The sequence below is a fragment of the Convolutriloba macropyga genome, chromosome 14 (genome assembly GCF_964194025.1).
Source record: "Convolutriloba macropyga chromosome 14, txConMacr16.3, whole genome shotgun sequence".
Taxonomy (NCBI): Eukaryota; Metazoa; Xenacoelomorpha; order Acoela; family Convolutidae; genus Convolutriloba; species Convolutriloba macropyga.
The window spans coordinates 44,672,121-44,690,975 of NC_134481.1; the positions used below are offsets into that span (position 1 = coordinate 44,672,121).

Sequence of the window (18,855 nt, forward strand, 5' to 3'; positions counted from 1 at the left end):
TAAAAAGGGGCGAACATTGGGGATTGGTGGAGAGTTGGTTGTGTATTAGTGAAAGGTTGGCCTGGACTATGTTGGTGATTAATTCTTGAACCTTGGTGTTCTGGAACTCTGATTACCTCCGGTTGTCTAAACGGTGGTGTAATTGGTCCCTGGTTTTCAACTATGAACACTTCTGAATTCTCTGTTTGTGTTGGTGATACATTCGGTGACGCAGTTATGTTCCCTTGTGTTAATTGGGGAGTTGATGCAGTTGGTGGAGTGAATAAATGACTCTCGTCCAAGTTGTAGTTAGTTTCGATTGGTGTTTGGGGCCTCGATACTGTCGGGCTACTTAATGTCGTTGAAGTAGGTAGGGAGGTTCTTCTGCTTGGGCTGCTAAAAGATGTGCTAGAAGTCAATATAGGGGAGTTTTCATTAGTCGGTTGTGCTGAAGGCAATTGCTCAGCTTCTCTTCGCCGTGGAAATGGAAGTTGGAAGGTAACTGTAGGCGTCTGGTTAGCATGGGGCATTCGCGCAAAAGGGAAAAAACCAAGACGGTCAATTTGCTGGTCCAAGAGTTCGGGTTCCCTAGCATCTTTCTCAATTGATGGATCACAGCTGAAATTTTTTGGATCAATTATTTCAAGGTCGTTTATTTGATGCTGTGGTTTGATCGGACGTAATCGAATACGGTGCGCAATTTGTGTATGGTTTGTTCCCACTTTGCGGATAAGATAGTTAGAATCGGTCAGGGCTCTCTCAACTCGATATAATAACTGAAATTTGCATTGTAATCCCTTCATTTTTTCTGATTGAGTATTTAAAATTGGGTGTAAAAGTGAGCAATAACTTTTAGGTCGTAGTGGTTGTGCCCTTGCTTTCCTATCATAGTATTCACGATACTTGTGATACGACGAAAGTAAGTTTTCGTGCTGTTGTTGAAATACATGTTGCATTTTGTTGTGTAGTTCGATGTTGAAGTCGTATTTTGGTTGTTTGTTTTGTAAGTTCTGTGTGTTGAATCGAAGCTCTAGGGCACCAAATGGCTCTCTTCCGTGAAAAATGAAAGATGGTGTGCATCCTATTGAAGCATGGTACCGAGTATTGTGAGCGTAGGCCGCAGGTGTTGCTAACTGTGGCCACTGTCTTGAATTAAGGTTTTCGTAGATTCGAAGATACTTTTTTAAAGGTCCGTGGGCTCTTTCTAACAGTCCAATTGTTTGTGCGTGTTTAACAGAAGCATTCTCAATTTTGATTTCCAGCATTTGTGCAAGCTCCTTGATTAGGTTACTTGTAAAGACGGAACCTTTGTCACAGAGTATGCTTCGTGGAATGTAGGAATGTTGAAGGAATAAATCTGTTAAGTGTCTAGCTACAGTGCTAGCGTCGGGGTGCTTTATTGGGATTGCAAAAAGGTATTTGGAGAACACATCCATTGCCGACAAGATGTATTTGTACCCTTTGCATTCGGGTAGTTTCCCTACTATGTCAACTTGCATCATGTCCTCAGGATAGAATTGTAGCGCCGAAACAGGTTGAAGAGGGGGTCTCTGTGATGTAAGTTTGGCATTTTTGGCTTGGTGACAAGTTGTGCAATTACTGATGTAGTCACGAATGCTCTCTTGATATCCGGGAAAGTAGAAGCCTTTACGTAATTCTACAAATTCTACAAGAGTGTTTGAGATTCCCTGATGGCCTTTTTGTTTTGAATTATGGAGGCGATATATTAGTTCAGTCCTCAAGTGCTTTGGTACACATAGTTGTAAGTGTGAGATGTTGCCAATGTGATTGAAGTATTGTCGATAAAGAACGTTATTGTTAACAGTTAACCTTTTAAATTGCTTACGGTATTTTTGTAAGTCGAAATTGAGGTATTTCGATGTTGGTGTTCGTTTTCTTCGCAACCATATTAGTGTCTCAGTGATATCTTTGTCTTTTCGTTGTTTCTCCTGCATATTGAGCGTTGAGTACTTCTCCGAAAGATCTGGCGAGTCCAGTGGGTTGTTCAGATATAGTGCGTTGAGAGTTCGTTTTTCTTTTGTTGTAAATTTAATTGCTTCTGTAAGGATGTTCTCGTCTGTGAGAAGATGGGCTAGCGTTATTATGAAGACTTCTGGTTTTAATTGTTCTTCTATGCACTGTTTTTCCTCATTGTGTTCCAAATTAGCATTTTTTATTGAGGAGAGTGTGTTATCTGGTTGTTTGGGTGTGATTTCTATTTCGACATCATGAATGGGCAGTCGGTCTTTCAACTGCAGTTTGAATTTAGTGTCGGGATTGACATACATTCGTGAAAGATAATCTGCCGCTGCATTCGCTCGCCCTGGTATATGGCCTAAGATGAGGTTAAAACTCATAAAATATTCCGCTTTCGACCATAAACTAGGAGGGAGGGTCTTTGATTGAAAAAACCGTGTTAGGCTTTTGTTATCTGTTAATAATATAATTGGATATTTTGTTGCTCCCCAGATATTGGCCTCAAATGTTTCTAGTGCGTACACTGTTGCCAGAAATTCCTTGCAGTACATTGATAGCTTCAACTGATTTGGGGTGAAAAGTCTTGATCCGAAAGACACGGGAGCATAGTTTTTTATTTTCTTTCCTGCTTGGTTCTCACAATAGTCTTCAATAAGTAGTACATATCCTGCAGCATAGTGACTTGCGTCAGCCAGAATGATGTACTGTAGATCTTTTTGAGCTATCCTTAGAGTACGTTCACAGGCCTTTTTGAGCGAAAAGGTAATTTCCTCTAATGCTTTTTCATGCTCGTGTGTTATGATAATTGCGTTGTCATTCCGGAGCAATGAATAAAATGGGCGAAGCTGATTTGTTAAGTTCGGTATGTAACTCTTAAAGAATTGTACAAATCCGATCAGTCGGCGGATTTGCTTAAGGGGTTTCGGCATCTTCAGTTTTTTCAAAAAATTGTTTACTTTTTCTTTGTTGGGAGTAGTGCCTTGCTGGTTTATTGTGTGGCCCAAGAAGTCGATGGTTTTTACGCCAAATTGGCATTTGTCCATTGATAATCGTAATCCTGCGTTGCGGACGCATTTAAATATCTCTCTCAAGTTTTTTATCAGCTCTTCTCCGCTGTTGGCGCCTGCTCCGATGTCGTCAAAGAATGAATAACACTTATCCGTGGCAATACATCTTTCCAAATGGTGTCGAATGCAGGAACTGAAAATTGTTGGCGAACGGCTTAGGCCTTGTGCCAGGCGTTTAAATGCCCAAGTTCGTGAGCCAAAATTAAATGCAAGAAGTTGTACACTTAATTCATCGGCCATTCCAATAGAAAAATAGGCTTGACTACAATCAAGTTTTGCAAAAATACTCTTATTTGCTAGATGCTGTCCAGCATCTGTCATTGTAGCGACGGGGAAATTGTTGTTACTATAGTCGTGTCGTAGGAGGAAGTTGATTTTTCTCAAGTCAATTAAAATTCTTAACTTGCCGTTTGGTTTTCTCTTGGCAAATATTGGGCTGGAGTATTTTGAGTAGGGCAGTGTTGTTACAATATCGAAGTATTGCATTAGGGCTAGCTCTACAAGTAAATCTTCTCGCAAATGAACTGGTGTCTGTGGATTGGGAGCATAGATTGGCATATTATTTTCAGGAGTTAATTTTGCCTTGAAGGTGGTGTTCAGCCCGACGTCAAATCGATGTCTGGCAAAGATGTCGTGGAATTCTACAAGGAGATTTTCAATCTTGTGTTTTTCGTTTTCGCTGAAGATACTTTGGCTCCAATTAAATTTCGTTAAAAATTCTAGTCGTTCTTGTTCAGAACGTTTCGGGTCCAGTTCTTGTTTCAGTTTAAAGTCACATAGCGAATCGTAAATTCGGCGCTCGATTTTGTTTAATCTTGATGGGTCTTTACACGTTTCAGGAGTTGGAAACCAAAGTTTCTCCGCCTGTTTAGGCTTACTTGCGTCGGTTTTGTTTTTGATTTCAATTAAGTTCTGTAAATTGTTCTGTAGATCTTCTGACTGTAAAAGAGCTGGTTCAAGTGGAACTAGGTATTCTGCTTGTTCAGGAGTAAGTAATTTAAACGTTGCTACTATTGTTTTTGCAGGTATAGTTATCATATAAGGTTGTACGTTGATTGCTGCAATTGTTGTTAGTCCATTTTCATCAATACGGCTAAGTGACGATGTAATACACAGCCCTGTCTTTCCTTCAAACTTGATGGAAGGCTCCACAACTCCAGTTTTGTTTCTCATTTCTGGGTGATCAGTTAAGTCGCATTGTATCAACTCTTGGCAGTCTGGTGGAATTGTAAGTTTCTTCACTGTGTACAGAGCAAAAGGTTTTTTTGGTGTTCGGCAATGTTGCTTTTCGCCTGCTTTGTTCTGGATCATATTTAAGTGTAGACTTAGGTCTTGCGTTATCAGAATTCTGTGTTTCGCATCGATGAGAATGTTATTTTTCTCAAAAAATGGTAGTCCTATTAATGTGTTTGTCAGGTTAGGGGCTATGAGAAACGGTTCGATGTATTCAATGTTTGATGGGGTAAATTTTATGACCGCTGTGCTCAATATTTTCACGGGCGATTTATTTGCCACTGAGACAAACTTCTGTTGTTCCTGTTTGATCGATACGATGTTATCAGGGCTTAGTTGTTTTATTTTTTGTAATGTTTTGAAACTCATTGCGCTATGGAAAGCTCCTGTATCGAGACAGGCATCATGCGTGTAATTTTGTGTTATAAACGGGACATAGAAAAGAAGTGGTTTTTTTGTCGAGACGGCAATCACTTTATTTTTTCTGTCTTCACAGACGTTATGTAGAAAAAGAGTTTCATTTTTATTAGTATTTTGTTGGTTAATAGGAATTAAATGACGTGGCTTTAGTAGTTTTTTTGGTACGTCTGGTTGCTCAAGGCTCCATGACTACTCATCATTTGAGGCTGCTGATTGCACCCGGGCGCGACAAAATATTCACTAAAATTTTCCACATTGTTTGGAATATACTCGACCGTGTTGAAACTGGCTTGTTTATTCTGTTGGTTTTGGTTATTAATGGTATTGTATGGGAGGAACTGTGGTCTGAGGTGAGGGTTTATATGCCAACATTTGGAGATCGAGTGTCCAGTCTTGTTGCAACCCTTGCATACTGGTCTATTGCGGTAAAACTGTCCTTGATTTGCAAAACGGGGTTGACAGAATAGTGCTGGTGCAGGTGCGCGATTCTGATTGCGATTTACAAAGTTTTGGTTGAGATTTTGTTGATTCCATTTATTGGGAAAGTTTTGCTTCTGAAAATTATGGTTTTTGCTGCGTCCTTGCTGATCTGATGTACTGCTTTTTGTTGCTTTGTCCATTTCGTCTATTTGTTTTTTCATTTCTTCCAATTTCTGAAGAATTTCTGATGTATCTCTCTCTGATTCGCTTAGTGCTGGCGGCGCAACTTGGTTGAACGCTGTGACAACATCATTTTCTGGAAGGAGATTTTCGAGCATCAGTCGTTGTGTATACTTTTCACAGAGATCTTGAACTGTTGTTGTCTCTGGTTCTTGGAGTAATTTACGTTGGTGTTTCTGCGGTAGGCCTTTTATGAAGGCATCTCGTACTCGTCTTGTTCGTTCGACATTTCGATTTTCTTGCTGTACATGTTGTTCGGGGTTAGCTTCGATGTCAGGGAAAGCATATAGAGCTAAGCGTTGTAATTCAGTTAAAAAATCGGCTGGTTGTTCAGTTCCCTGCTGAAATTTACGGGCATGGAATTGAATCTTGTACAATTGAGTATGATTTGCCGGGTTATATCTCTGGTAGAGCCTTTCAAGTGCCCTTTCAAAGTTTTCTTGTATCTCTTCCGGCAGCTGTTGATAAAAAGCTAATGCTCCTCCCGATAAGTTCAAATGCAGGTAGTGATGCTGCATTTCTGCAGGGATGTTACCTATTTCTAGAGATGAAGCTAATTGTCTTGAAAATTTAACAATATCCTCATTGGGGGCTCCAGAAAACTTGGGCAGTGTTATGTTAGTTGGTATTCTAAGGGCATTATTTTGAACAATAACTGGAGGGACTGCCTGATTAGCATCTGCCATGTTTTTAGTACTGTTTACTTAGCTCTTATAGATAAAATGTCATAAAAACTTGCCTGTGTCTAGTTGTTTGAGTCTGAATGTGTCTCCACCTCTGACTGTGTCTTGCCAATCACTATCGGGAACTGCTTGTCTGCAGGTTTGAAGAAGGTGAGTTGTTGGTATGGAGAGACCCGTCTTCGTTGAATTCTGCTCTTAATGCTCAGTCTCTTCAATTGTCTGATGACTTCAACGACTGTCACCATGTGATAACCTCAATTGTAGTGCGCCTATTCTCTCTACTTTTGGTAATTACTTATTGTGTTGATTGCCGTTGCTATTATTAGGCATATTCCGTATGGGCATTATATGTATAGGCTATCAATTTGAAGTCGTAAAGAAGCAAGTTATTGTTGCGAGCGTTGTGTTAATAAAAGAATAAGTATGACGTGGAATTGGATGCATGGGCCGGCGATCGTGCTTCTTTTATTTCTTCAGACTATAATTAAAGAGATGTTAAGATGAGACAATACAATTCATTCAAAAGATTATAAGGGATGATTCCCTTTACAGTATTTATCGGTTACAAAGAGAGACTAAGTAATCAAATAAATTTGTCCGTGTTAATCATAAAAAATATGTGGAATTAAGTTGAAGGCAATATCGAGTAGTGTCCTTCTCTAATTCTCTAAGCGTGCCTGTCTTCTTCTGTAGTAGTATATCTATATCCAACTAAAGTATAAAAGTTAATCAGTTCCCAGTTTCTTTCTCGGCCAATAGAAATTGTTTTCGTCATTATTGCGTTGTTCTATTTTTGTCTGCTTTTACTTCTTTATTGTGGATAATATATAATAATATGTGTAAGCATATGACACCTATCCTTCATGATTACATTTGAACGTTGGATTTCATAATTATGCATCATTTTTATATGATCAGAGACGAACAGCCACGCTTAATTCAATTATTGAAATGATGAAATTAATAATTGCTGATGATTATGGATATCTAAAGATATGAGCATTTTCCTTATTGTTATAAAAATCCGATTAAAGTTTCTATTTTGACTAATATTTTTTGTGCATAGGAACCAAAAGCGCGTTTTTCAATAATCAGTCATATTTTAAAAATTTCATGGCTTCTCGACTGATCATGCTGACCTATCCTTCATGATTACATTTGAACGTTGGAACTTTCTGTCTAAAGCAGAGTACTAGCCCAGCCTTCTTGTTCTTTATAATTATGCATCATTTTTATATGATCAGAGACGAACAGCCACGATTAATTCAATTATTGAAATGATGAAATTAATAATTGCTGACGATTATGGATATCTAAAGATATGAGCATTTTCCTTATTGTTATACATTTGAAATTAAATTATTCTTCAAAATTAGTCAGTCATTACGCAATCAAGGTTCTCATGCATTAACGAGGCGAACCTACAACACCCTCAACTGCGAACTTCAAATGCACAAAATTTACAAAGATTTGGGGAACTACAGAATCCACCGTCCACTCTAAACTTCATTGAATTAAGGAATTGGGCTTTATCGGTTCATGCAGGTTATTTTTCCCGCTAAATTTCGGGGTACCAAAAAATCGACCCGTTACCTTTTTAGTAACTTTGAATAACTATATGCAAGAGAATCTTCTAAGGTGCACGATCGATCTAGGACTGAAGTAATTATTAAAGATATAGAAAAAACATGTGCCTTATCGTTTAGTCTATGTCTCAACATAGTATATAAAATAAAAAAAAATTTTGAGAAAAAAGATTTACAACAAAATTTTAACCCGTCTCACATTCTCATCTGTGTTAGCCTACCTTTCCATCCAATGTTCAGTTCGTTTTCAATTTTTATTTAAGTCTTGATAAAGAGGAACATCATTTGATATCTGTCTAGTGATGGTTAAATGTTCAAAAATTTTGAAAAATCAAAGCAAATAAAAAGATTTATTATATCGAGCATAACAACTGAGACAAATTTTAAGTTTTAACGATAGCATATATAATTTCCGCATAAAAATTGACTGAAAACCAATCATTAAGGGTTCATTCTGCATTTTGTACTTTTGGACAAAACAGATTTGAAAAGGAATCAAACTTTTCTTTTTAAAAAAATTTTAATTTCCTTTTATGCCACTAATGGAATATTACTCCTATTTGTGTTATTCATTGAAACAACAAAAAATATGAGTTGCTAGAAAAAGCTCCACGTACTCAGTCAGCTATTATTGAGTTCCAATTTCATATAATTTAATTTGTTTTTGGGTGCAGTCTCTTTCAAAGAACTGATAATTTTGAATGATTTTGAGTTCAAATCAAAGTCAAATTTGAGGGGGCACATCAGGAGGCAGAACGGCCACTAACACAGACAGTACAGGTAACAAAAAAATATTAAGCTTCATGGCGTGAATGGTTATTTCTGAGGCTCTGACTATTGCTTTTAGTTTCATCCCCTTTTCGATATCAGATTTCTCACTTTTATTAAAACGTAACAAGTTAACACAGCTTCAACTGTGTGAGTCACTATTTATGATTCTGGAAATTTTGACTTTAAAGATAACTGTTTTTATAAAAAAATTGACGACATTATTTAGTTCTAATTCTTCTATTCAGTCTTTTTTGGCGGCTTGCCCGATTATCATTAATGATAACAATTCGCATCGAAAAGAGGCAGTTTTTGTGCATGAAGAATAATTTATGCTCATTGAAATTACCTGCTTAAAAACAACTTTTTCCAAAAAAGAACATTTTACTAAAATTTCATTCAGACATGTTTTCCCTCTATTTTGCTGTTTTTCTAATTGTTGACAGCTTTTTTGAATTAAAGCGACTTTTTATAAAAATTTTTTATATCTCAGAGTCATAGAAAAAACTAATCAAGCTCAGTCAAAATCGTTAACAATGAAAGATAATTCAAACTTAAAGGGACCTTGTTTTGTAACAACACGTTTTCGGAAAACTCTTGGCGTGCAGTTTCAGTTGCATTCTAGAACAGTACTTAGTTCAGCTTCTAAACTTAAAGCTAATAAGCTCAATATCAATGTCAGCTAGCAAAAACTCTAATGAACTTGGACAAACTAATTCTCATTGACTTAATGACCGGACTCTGTCGGTTTATCCGGTCTCATAAATTTGATCTTTTGACTTTGACAGTAATCACCACATTGTGTAACTAAATGTGTCAAAGAATTTAAAATTCATTCAGTTGAAACAGTGGTTGATATAAGTCCGAAGTCAAGCGTATAAATCTTGACTTATGTAAAACAAAAAACATTATCAAAAGGTAAAGCGAATTAAAACACATAGCAGGACAAGTCTAGTTCTGAGAATTTTCATTGAATAAACAAAAGACTAGACCTAGAACGGACTATGAGTCGATTATGAAAGCCATTACAAAAAATTAGATAAAATTAAAACATAGCCGGCAAACTGCCGTAAAATAGCCGCAATTGACGCGCTTGATGCACATCGGGATTGAAACGGAAAAAAAGAGATATACTGACCGAATCTTTTTCAGTGTCAAAAAATGTTCTAATTCGGCGTGCAGTTTCAGTTGGATTCAAAAACTATACTTAAATCAAATTTTAAACTGAAAGCTAATCAGCTTAGTACCAATGTCAGCTAGCAAACACTCTGATGAGTTTGATAACTTAGATGAACTTCGCTCTTCTGACCTTGACAATATTCACTATCTTTCGTAATTCATTGAGTGATTGGAATTAAAAACCATTCAGTTGAACAGTGAGTGAGGTAAGTCAAAAGTTGAACGTGAAAGTCGTGACCTATGTAAAACGAAAAACCTGATCAAAAGGTAGGGCAAATTTAAAATGCCGCATGTGAACAAAAAACCACTAGCGAGACAGCGAATTCTTTTGTTCAAACACCGTTTTCTCACAACTTTACAATTAGAGTGAAAAAATGCACGCCGCAAAACCACTCGCTTTTTCGCTCCATTTCTTGTTTCGGCGTGGCCAAAATCACTAATCAAATTTGACTTCAAAAAACATGAAAATGTGTGAACAGGTCTTAAAAAATGACAGCGCCCCAATACAATTCAAAGTCTTTGAATTGTAAAAAAAGGAGAGCGCCTAAATAATAGCCGTTGAGAAGCTGATGGTGGCTATTAAATTAAGCTTTTATTCGCAACAGCTTGATAAAAACATTAATTGGTGCTAAAAGAAGCGTTTCAGAAATATCACTTTGGATATAATGATATGTTATGCTTTCAAAATGGAATGTGGGAATATTCTGTGCCACGCACAGAACAAGCGAGCCTTCTTGTTGTTGATTTACTCTTGTTAGTTGAAAATTTAAATGAATTTTGAAGAGTAAATAGGTCGGTATCAGAGAGGGTTGTAGGACGCCGTTCTTTGCTTTCCGAGTGTCAATTATATTTGCATTTTGATTACTAGTAGTATTTTGTATTATGATACAACGGATAGATTCATTCTTCGTCTTCTGAGAAAAACGGTCAAAAATAACTTCCACGATGCAGCCATCTCGACCTACCGTCTTCCAATTCTGAGATAACTCTTCCGATGCCCTTCTTGACTGGTGACGAGGAATGCACATCAACGGCCACCGCTGGCTTATTTTCAGAAGGTTCTAAATAGAACACTTAATTACACTAAGAAAGAGCGTTCCGACATGCGAGATCTATCTTACCTTCTGCAGCTTTGGGAATATCTTTGCCTTCGCCATTGGCAGTCACTTGCGTCACCTGAAGCAGACTCCAAGTTTCGAACTTTTACAAAATTTGGCTCTTTTCTGTCTCTCCAAGTGTCGTTTCTAACCAACATTTAGAAATTATATTATATAGCACATTACTAACATAGCTGGCAGATTGCCAGAAAATAGCCGCAATAGATTCGTAGATCGGCAGTCTAAAAAAAAACAGTAAAAAAGACAGACCAAAAAAATTCGTCTTTTCATTGAAGGCTGATCTGTTATATTTTGATTAAAAATCTGTATAAGTTATTGCTGCCTCTATTAGCTGATCTCAAATAACCTTCACTTAGAGTGATACACACCCATTTGACCTTATCTCTTTGAATTAAAGTAAATAAAAGTCAATTTCAAAGTGAGGAAGTCATTTTTGAGAGTGAGGTAAGTCAAGTGTGACCAAAAATTTAATCACGCGCATGAACAAAAAAACTCGCTCCACTAAGAGCGAAAAATGACGTCACACATGCAATTCAGTTGAAATTGCATGAACGAATGAACAAAAAATGGCTGTGACGTCATATGGTCGTAACAAAAATCATGACGACGAAATAAAAAAACATAGCAGGACAAGTCCTGACAAACAATTCAAAGAATTTTCATTGACTAAACAGAAAAACTAGACCTAGAATGGACTATGAGTGAATTGAGAAAACCATTTTTTAAAAAATCAGAACAAAAAAATACGAAATAAACAGAAAATCAATGTCAAAATGCCGAATGTGAACAAAAAAACCACTAGCGAGAAATGAAAATTTAATTCAAACAAAAAACTAGGCTTAGAATGAGCTGTGAATGATCGGGAAAACCATTTAGAAAAAAAATCCGATCCAAAAAATCGAAAAAACAGTAAAAATCAGAGTGAAATTGACGCATGTGAACAAAAAACCACTACCGAGAAACCGAATTTTTGTTCAAACACCGTTTTCTCACTCTACTTTAAAATTAGAGCGAAAAAAATTCACGCCGCAAAACCACTCGCTTTTTCGCTCCATTTCCTGTTTCGGCGTGACCAAAATCACTACTCCAATTTGACTTCAAAAATCATGAAAATGTGTGAACAGATCTTAAAAAAAAAAAAGACAGCGCCCCAATACAATTCAAATTCTTTGAATTGTAAAAAACCAAGAGAAGGCCAATAATAGCCTCAGCTATCGCTGTGCGGCTATTAATAAAAAATACAGTATGTGAAAAGCGGGTTACGGGGGTTTGCTGTACAATTTTACGCACACTAATCTAACAAGTTAAATATCGACGAGCAAAAACAGAGAACATAACCGACTTGGGCCGGGCGAACGGCTCTCAAATGACCGGTTGACTTCAAGTAAAGATTTACAACATTTTACTGCGTGTAAGTATTTCTCAGTTTCTATATTTATCAGCCAATCAAAAGCTGTAAGCTTGATACCAAGCCATCAGCATCTGCGATACCCAAAAGAGAGGGAAAGAATAACAATTTTCTTCACATTTCCTAACATTAATTAGGATTTTAGCAAAAATGCTACTTTAACCTTGGAAACGATGATAACCGACTTTGGATCCACTTCAATAGTTAAAAATACCTAGCACATTTTGGAGAATAGCGGCCGTTAAATTCCATAATCCTATCGGGATTGAAAAAACAGAAAATGATATTTGATGTTTCTATAAAACAAACTGTTTTAAAAACGAATTTTTTAAAATTTCATTTCTTAGTTAGACATACTCCTGTTCATTGTTAAGTATACAGGTAGAAGTATCAACGCTGATGAGCATTCGAGATGGTTACCAAGATTTATAAGAACAAAGTTTAAGTAGCAAGCATCTAAAATTCAGCTTTATGGGTTGATCCCGCTTCTATGTCTAATTTCGTTTTATATGACTCCGTTCATTTTAAATTCCTTTGTCGAGCAACTGCTCTTTAAAAGCACTTTGAGCACAGTGAGCAAAAAATGGAACTCGACGAAGAAAAAAGCACAAGAGGAAAAGTCCGGCCATAATTCAAAGAATTTTCAGTGACTAAACAATACATGACTAGACCTAGAACAAACAAAAAAAGGATTGGGAAAAGCATTACCAACAGATAGAAATATGGTAAAAATCAAAGTCAAGGCCGCATATGAACAAAAAGCCACAATCGAGAAAGCGAACTATTTTTTCCAAACACCGTTTTCTCACACTTTGAAATTGGAGTGAAAATGAATCACGTCACGGAGTCGCTCCATTTCCTGTTTCGGCGTGACCAAAATCGCTACTCCAATTTGACCTAAAAATTATGAAAATGTGTGAACAGATCTTCAAAAAAGACAGCGCCTTAATACAATTCAAATTTTTCGAATTGAAAAAACAAACGAATTTCAGAAGCCATTCCAAATTCCACCACTTACCAAAATAAACGAACAAATCAAAGCGCATTGGATTGCTTAAAAGATTGCTTTTGGAGTAAATTACAAAAACAAAAACTGCAATTAGTTCTCAAAATTAAGTAGAAAATTCTTCGGGTTCAGGTAGTTCAAATGGGGGAAAAACGAATAAAACCAACAAGATCGGAGTAAAAACCAATTTCTTTCAGACAGACAAAATGTTCACTCCGGGCGGTTTCTGTCAACTTTCACTTTTTGGTCAAAACGTCGCTCGGACAAATAAGACTTCAGGAAGAACACAAACAAGGCCATACTTGTCTTCAATTTGTTTTAAAAAAAACTAGGATGAATCAATAATAATCCTCGCTATCACTACGCGGCTGTTAAGTAGATAACAGAACGAGAAGGCATCAGGCTATTCATTGTAATAACTACAGCATTTTAGTTTTCAAAATACATTATGGCTTTTTGATAATTCAAACATAGACAAAATGAATCTCTCAATCCCCCGTATGTCATGAAACCGGTAATTCATACTCCGAGAGTAGTTATGATATCGCACGCTGGAGACGTTTGCAGAAAAATGCAGCCGAATTTAATTAGAGAAGGGGATACGCATATACCCGGCAGACAGCCAGACAATAGCCACCCATATCCCCGTTGGAATTGAAAGAACCTTCTAAAAATTGATTACTCAAAACAAATAAAAGTGCGCTCCATTTTGATTGAATTTCGTAGTAAGAGGATATACAGGGATTGGTATAGCACAAACCACAATCACTTTTATGTTAGCACTAGCCTTAACCACCGAATAAGAGCAATTTAGGTCACACAAAAATTAAGAAGATAAAGCTTGAAAAAGTCACCTAAGAAGTGAAATCGAAAACAACTTCAAACGAGTAATTAAAAGTAACATTTCCTGCAAAATTCTCAAACAAATTATCCGCCAAACGCCAAAATGCTACTTCTAAAAATCATTACTGCTCAAGCATTCACCCACCCAAAATGGCTGAAACATTAAGCGACGATCATAAATGCTAAGAACGAAAATATGTACTATATATTTTAAAGAAAACTACATTTTCTAGCCTTCAGCGCCCATCTCGGACCCAGAAAATTGCTCTAAATTAAGAAAGGAAGAAGTCAAGCTGCCGCGTGTGAACAAATCACAAACGAGAACGCGAATTTTTGTTCAAACACCGTTTTCTCAATCTGCTTTGAAATTTGAGTGAAAAAAATTCACGTCACAAAACCAGTCGTTTTTTTCGCTCCACTTCCTGTTCCGCGTGACCAAAATTACCACTTCAATTTGACTTCAAACATCATGAAATTTGTGAGCAGATCTTAGAAAAGACATTAGTGAGCAGATCTTAGAAAATCCTTATTTCAGAACCGCATTTTTTCTATTTTTTCAGTGTCAAAAAGTGTTCAAATTCGGCGGGCAGTTTCAGTTGGATTCTAAAACTATACTTAATTCAGCTTCTAAACTGAAAGCTAATAAGCTTAGTACCAGTGTGAGCTAAATGAACAATGCCTCATTGCCGCTACCTCTTCATCCTGTTTCTGAGGACGAAAAGTCAAATGGGTGAGACAAAATCAGTCAAGCAAAAAATCGCATAAAATGACCAACAGGATTAATATAATTGTTACAAACTTCGTTTGAGAGCAATCAACAATGATTTCCTAAAAAGTGCTAGTTAAGTCATTTATCATAAAGCATTTCTACTATTATTCAGCATTAATGAGGGTAACAGATGATGGCATCACGCCACAACAGCAGCTGAAGTGCGGCATCAGTAAATCATGGCATGAACAGAAAAAGTTTGGTCGACTTAGCTTTTTAAAAAAAGCACTTTGGAAAGCACATTGACAATGAAAAAACCAAGTCGCAAATAAGGGCTCGCATTCCTTTCATGGTCTTAAAAAAAGCAGCTCAAAACAACCAAATTAGGGATTTGAAATTTAAGATACTGCGGACAGTAATAGTAAAAAATAACACTGCAATACTGGGGGTAGGTGGCGGGGGAGAAGGATAGATAGGTAAGAGGGACATATACGGGACCGAAAAACCTCAAAATGACCTTTTGACGTTCAATTTTACCAGCAGCTCCTAATTAATAAACATAGCCACCGGATTGCCGGAAAATAGCCTCGCTTGATGCACATCGGGATTGAAACTGAAAAAAAGAAGAGATAAATAAACCGAAATTTATTCTGTTTTTTTTTTCATCGCCAAAAATTTTTCTAATTTGGCGTGCAAATTTCAGTTGGATTCTAAAACTATACTTAATTCAGCTTCTAAGCTGAAAACTAATAACCTTAATACCAATGTCAACTAGCAAACTCTCTAATGAACTTTGATAACCTTATTCTCAATGACTTAATGATCGGCTTTATGGGTTTATCCTAACTGTATCTTGTGATTTTGATCTTTTGACTTTGACAGTATTCACCACATTGCGTAATTGGATGCGTGAAGAAATTAAAATCCATTCTGTTGAAACAGTGAGTGAGGTAAGACAAGAAGTCAAAAGTAAAAAGCGTGACTTATGTAAAACGAAAAACATGATCAAAAGGTACAGAAAACTAAAAAAGCGCCTAAAAAAAGCCGTCGAGAGGCTTATCGAGCTTTCAATATTTTGAAAGAATTAAAAGTTCTTCTCCCATTCAGCACTGGAATCTGTTGACGCTCCTTATCAAAACTAGGCTATATTATCAACGTTTTAAACATAACCGACTACAAGAGCAAATTCCTCTGAAACGACCGTTTGGTTCCGTCAGTAGCAAGCCACGGTTTAGTGAGGCTAGCTTTAGCTTATATTAAGGGGTGTGAGGTAAAAACAGCGGGGAGGAGGGTGGTGCAGCAGTGCGGGTCAATGACGGGAGGGGATCTTTGGCTGCATGGGGTCTTATGACCTGAACTATGTGCAGGGGAGGTTATTGGGGGGCTTAAAGGGGGCGTGGGGTAGGGGTGAAGTGCGGGTGTGGGATTAATTTTTAAGAACCGCCCTTCACACCATAAGTACAAGTCTGCTGCAAAACAGTTTCTGTGAACCGGATACTTGGAGACTAGTGAGCTGACAATATCTAAAGAACATATTGACCCATGTGCGCTAACTCTTTATCTTGTTTCTAAGGACCAAAAATTCAAATGGTTGAGAAGAACAATCAATCTAGCAAAAAATCGCATAAAAAGACCAACAGGATTAAAATAATTCCTACAAACTTCAATTGTGAGCAATTAACAATTTCTTTAGAAGTGCTAGTTGGGTCATTTATCATAAAGCATTTCTAATATTATTCAACGTTAATTAGGGTAACAGATGATGACATCACGCCACAACAGCAGCGGAAGTGTGGCAACAACAAAAGAGTTAAGGAAAGAGATGGAGAGAGAGAGAATGCGCGAGAGATAAAACGTGAACGAGAAAGATAGGGAAAGAAACCCCAACCAACAGAGAGAGAGTGTGTGTGCGTTAAGCATAATTTTCATGATGAGGTTCGACTCTGCAACTTGTGAGTTTTCTAGCCTTGTGAGCAGTTAAATCAAAGAAAAAACTGAAAAGTGCGAAAAAAGAGAAGTTCCCAGATTTCGCCGTGACACAACATTTTTTGTATCTTGAGTTGTGTCTTGCAACCCATTTGCACGTCTTAAAAAGTTTCGATGGTCAGTAATGATAGTTAAACTTCATGAATATTCAAAAATTTTAAAAACGATTGCATTTTTAAACAAAATCTTGCTAACAATCGTGATATTAGTATCTTCAGAATCATTTCATTGTCTCCAGAGACTATCCAGTATCCCTAGTTCAAGCCCTAAATAGTTTCACTGGTTCATAAAGAACCATAGACTTTGAACATAATAATTTTCCAAATATTTGAAATTAAATTTTATCAAAAAATTTCAAAAAACTCGAGTTATTGATAACAATTCCATTAACCCTAGGAACTATGCAGCAGCTTATTATCAAACACTGGAGGAAGTCCCTGGGCCCCTGGTGCCGGAGAAATGAGAAAATTTGAAAAATATTTTAAAAACTTACACATTACAAGTTTTATTTAGAAAAATTGCTTAAATGTGTAATATTAGAAGGTTGAAAACAATTCAAGTTGAAAACAATTCAATGTTTAAAAAAATTTTCAGTAGCTTATTATAAACCTTTAATGAGGTTTTCAGACCCCTGGCTCTTGAAAAATTTTTAAAAAAAGACTGTCAAAAAATGAAAACATTGCAAGTTTTGTCAAAAAATACTTAAATTCGTGACGTTAAAATGTTGAAAACGATTTCATCACCACTAGAAACTATGCAGTATCACCGCTAGAAAATATGCAGCCTCAAAAAATTGTAAACATTAGTATAAAATTGCGTAATTTTGTTTCGATTACCAACACCAACACGTCTAAAAAGGGTCAAAAAGTATTTATGTCTTGTAAAAATGACTTTTTAACCTTAAACTAAGGCCTTCCCAGTAGCTTCATCACACTAAGCACTTGAAAGACTGCTAAAAGCGGCTGAAACCTCTAGTTAAACTTAATGCCCGCTGGGCGCTACCTGTTTATCCCATTTTTAAGGACGAAAAGTCAAATGGGTCGGACGAAAAATTGGTAAAGCAAAAAATCGCATGAAGACCAACACGACTAATATAATTGCTACAAACTTCGTTTGAGAGCAATTAATAAGCATTTTTGAGTAAGGTTTCTTTTTAGCTTTCACACAGTGGTTATTTCAAATATAATTTAAAAGACAGCGCACCAACATAGTTCAAATTCTTTAAGTTATGCAACCAATAGAAAACATACCCGGCAGATTGCCGGAAAATAGCCGCCGTTAATTCCAATAAGCATGATTGGGATTTTAAGAATAGAAGATATCGAAAAAAGATTTTTGTACAAACTAAAATATTTTTTAAGTCCGATTTATTTTGATGGCATTTCGTAGTTGAACATACTTCTGTTTCTTAGAGAGGCTACAGGGGCTACTATCAATACCAATAAGCTTAAGAGATGGTAACTAAGACTTACAGAAACGAAATTCAAATAGCGGGCATCTAAAATTGAGCTTTATGGGTTTATCCCGATTCTACTTCTGACTTCAATTTATTATACTGACTCTGTTCATTTTGAATTGCTTTGCTGAGCAACTGATGTTCAAATTTGTTTTTAGCAGAATGAGAGAAGAGAGAAACAAGCTTAAATCAAAAAGAAAAAACTGAAAAGTGCGAAAAAAGAGAAGTTCCCAGATTTCGCCGTGAGACACCATTTTTTGTATCTTGAGTTGTGTCATGCAACCCATTTGCACGTCTTAAAAAGTTTCGATGGTCAGTAATGATAGTTGAACTTGATGAATATTCAAAAATTTTAAAAACGATTGCAACTTTTAACAATATCTTGCTTACAATCGTGATATTAGTATCTTCAGATCCGTTTCATTGTCTCAAGAGAGTATCCAGTATCCCTAGTTCAAGCCCTAAATAGTTTCACTGGTTCATTAAGAACCATAGACTTTGAACATAATAATTTTCCAAAAATTTGAAAATAAATTTTATCAAAAAATTGCACAAAACTCGGGTTATTGATAACCATTCCAGTAACCCTAGGAACTATGCAGCAGCTTATTATCAAACACTGGAGGAAGTTGTCCCTGGGCCCCTGGTGCCAATATTTTAAAAAAATTGAAAAAATAGCAAACATTTTAAAAAATCTTAAAATTGTGATATTGAAAACTTGAAAAAGACTCCATTACGTCTAGAATTTATGCAGTAAACTTTAATCAAACCCTAGAG

The 18,855-nt window shown here is 36.4% G+C and overlaps 1 protein-coding gene across 2 annotated transcripts in view; it reads right to left on the minus strand.

Moving 5' to 3' along the window:
• LOC142353605 (uncharacterized) overlaps positions 1–18,855 on the minus strand; it is a 105,847-nt gene that overhangs the window by 49,822 nt on the left and 37,170 nt on the right. For both annotated transcript variants that reach the window (XM_075405891.1, XM_075405892.1), the window contains exons 8-9: positions 10,674–10,728; positions 10,518–10,613 (exon numbers count right to left, since the gene is read on the minus strand). In XM_075405891.1, coding sequence (XP_075262006.1) covers positions 10,518–10,613; positions 10,674–10,728 — 151 coding nt within the window. The remainder of the gene's footprint in view (positions 1–10,517; positions 10,614–10,673; positions 10,729–18,855) is intronic.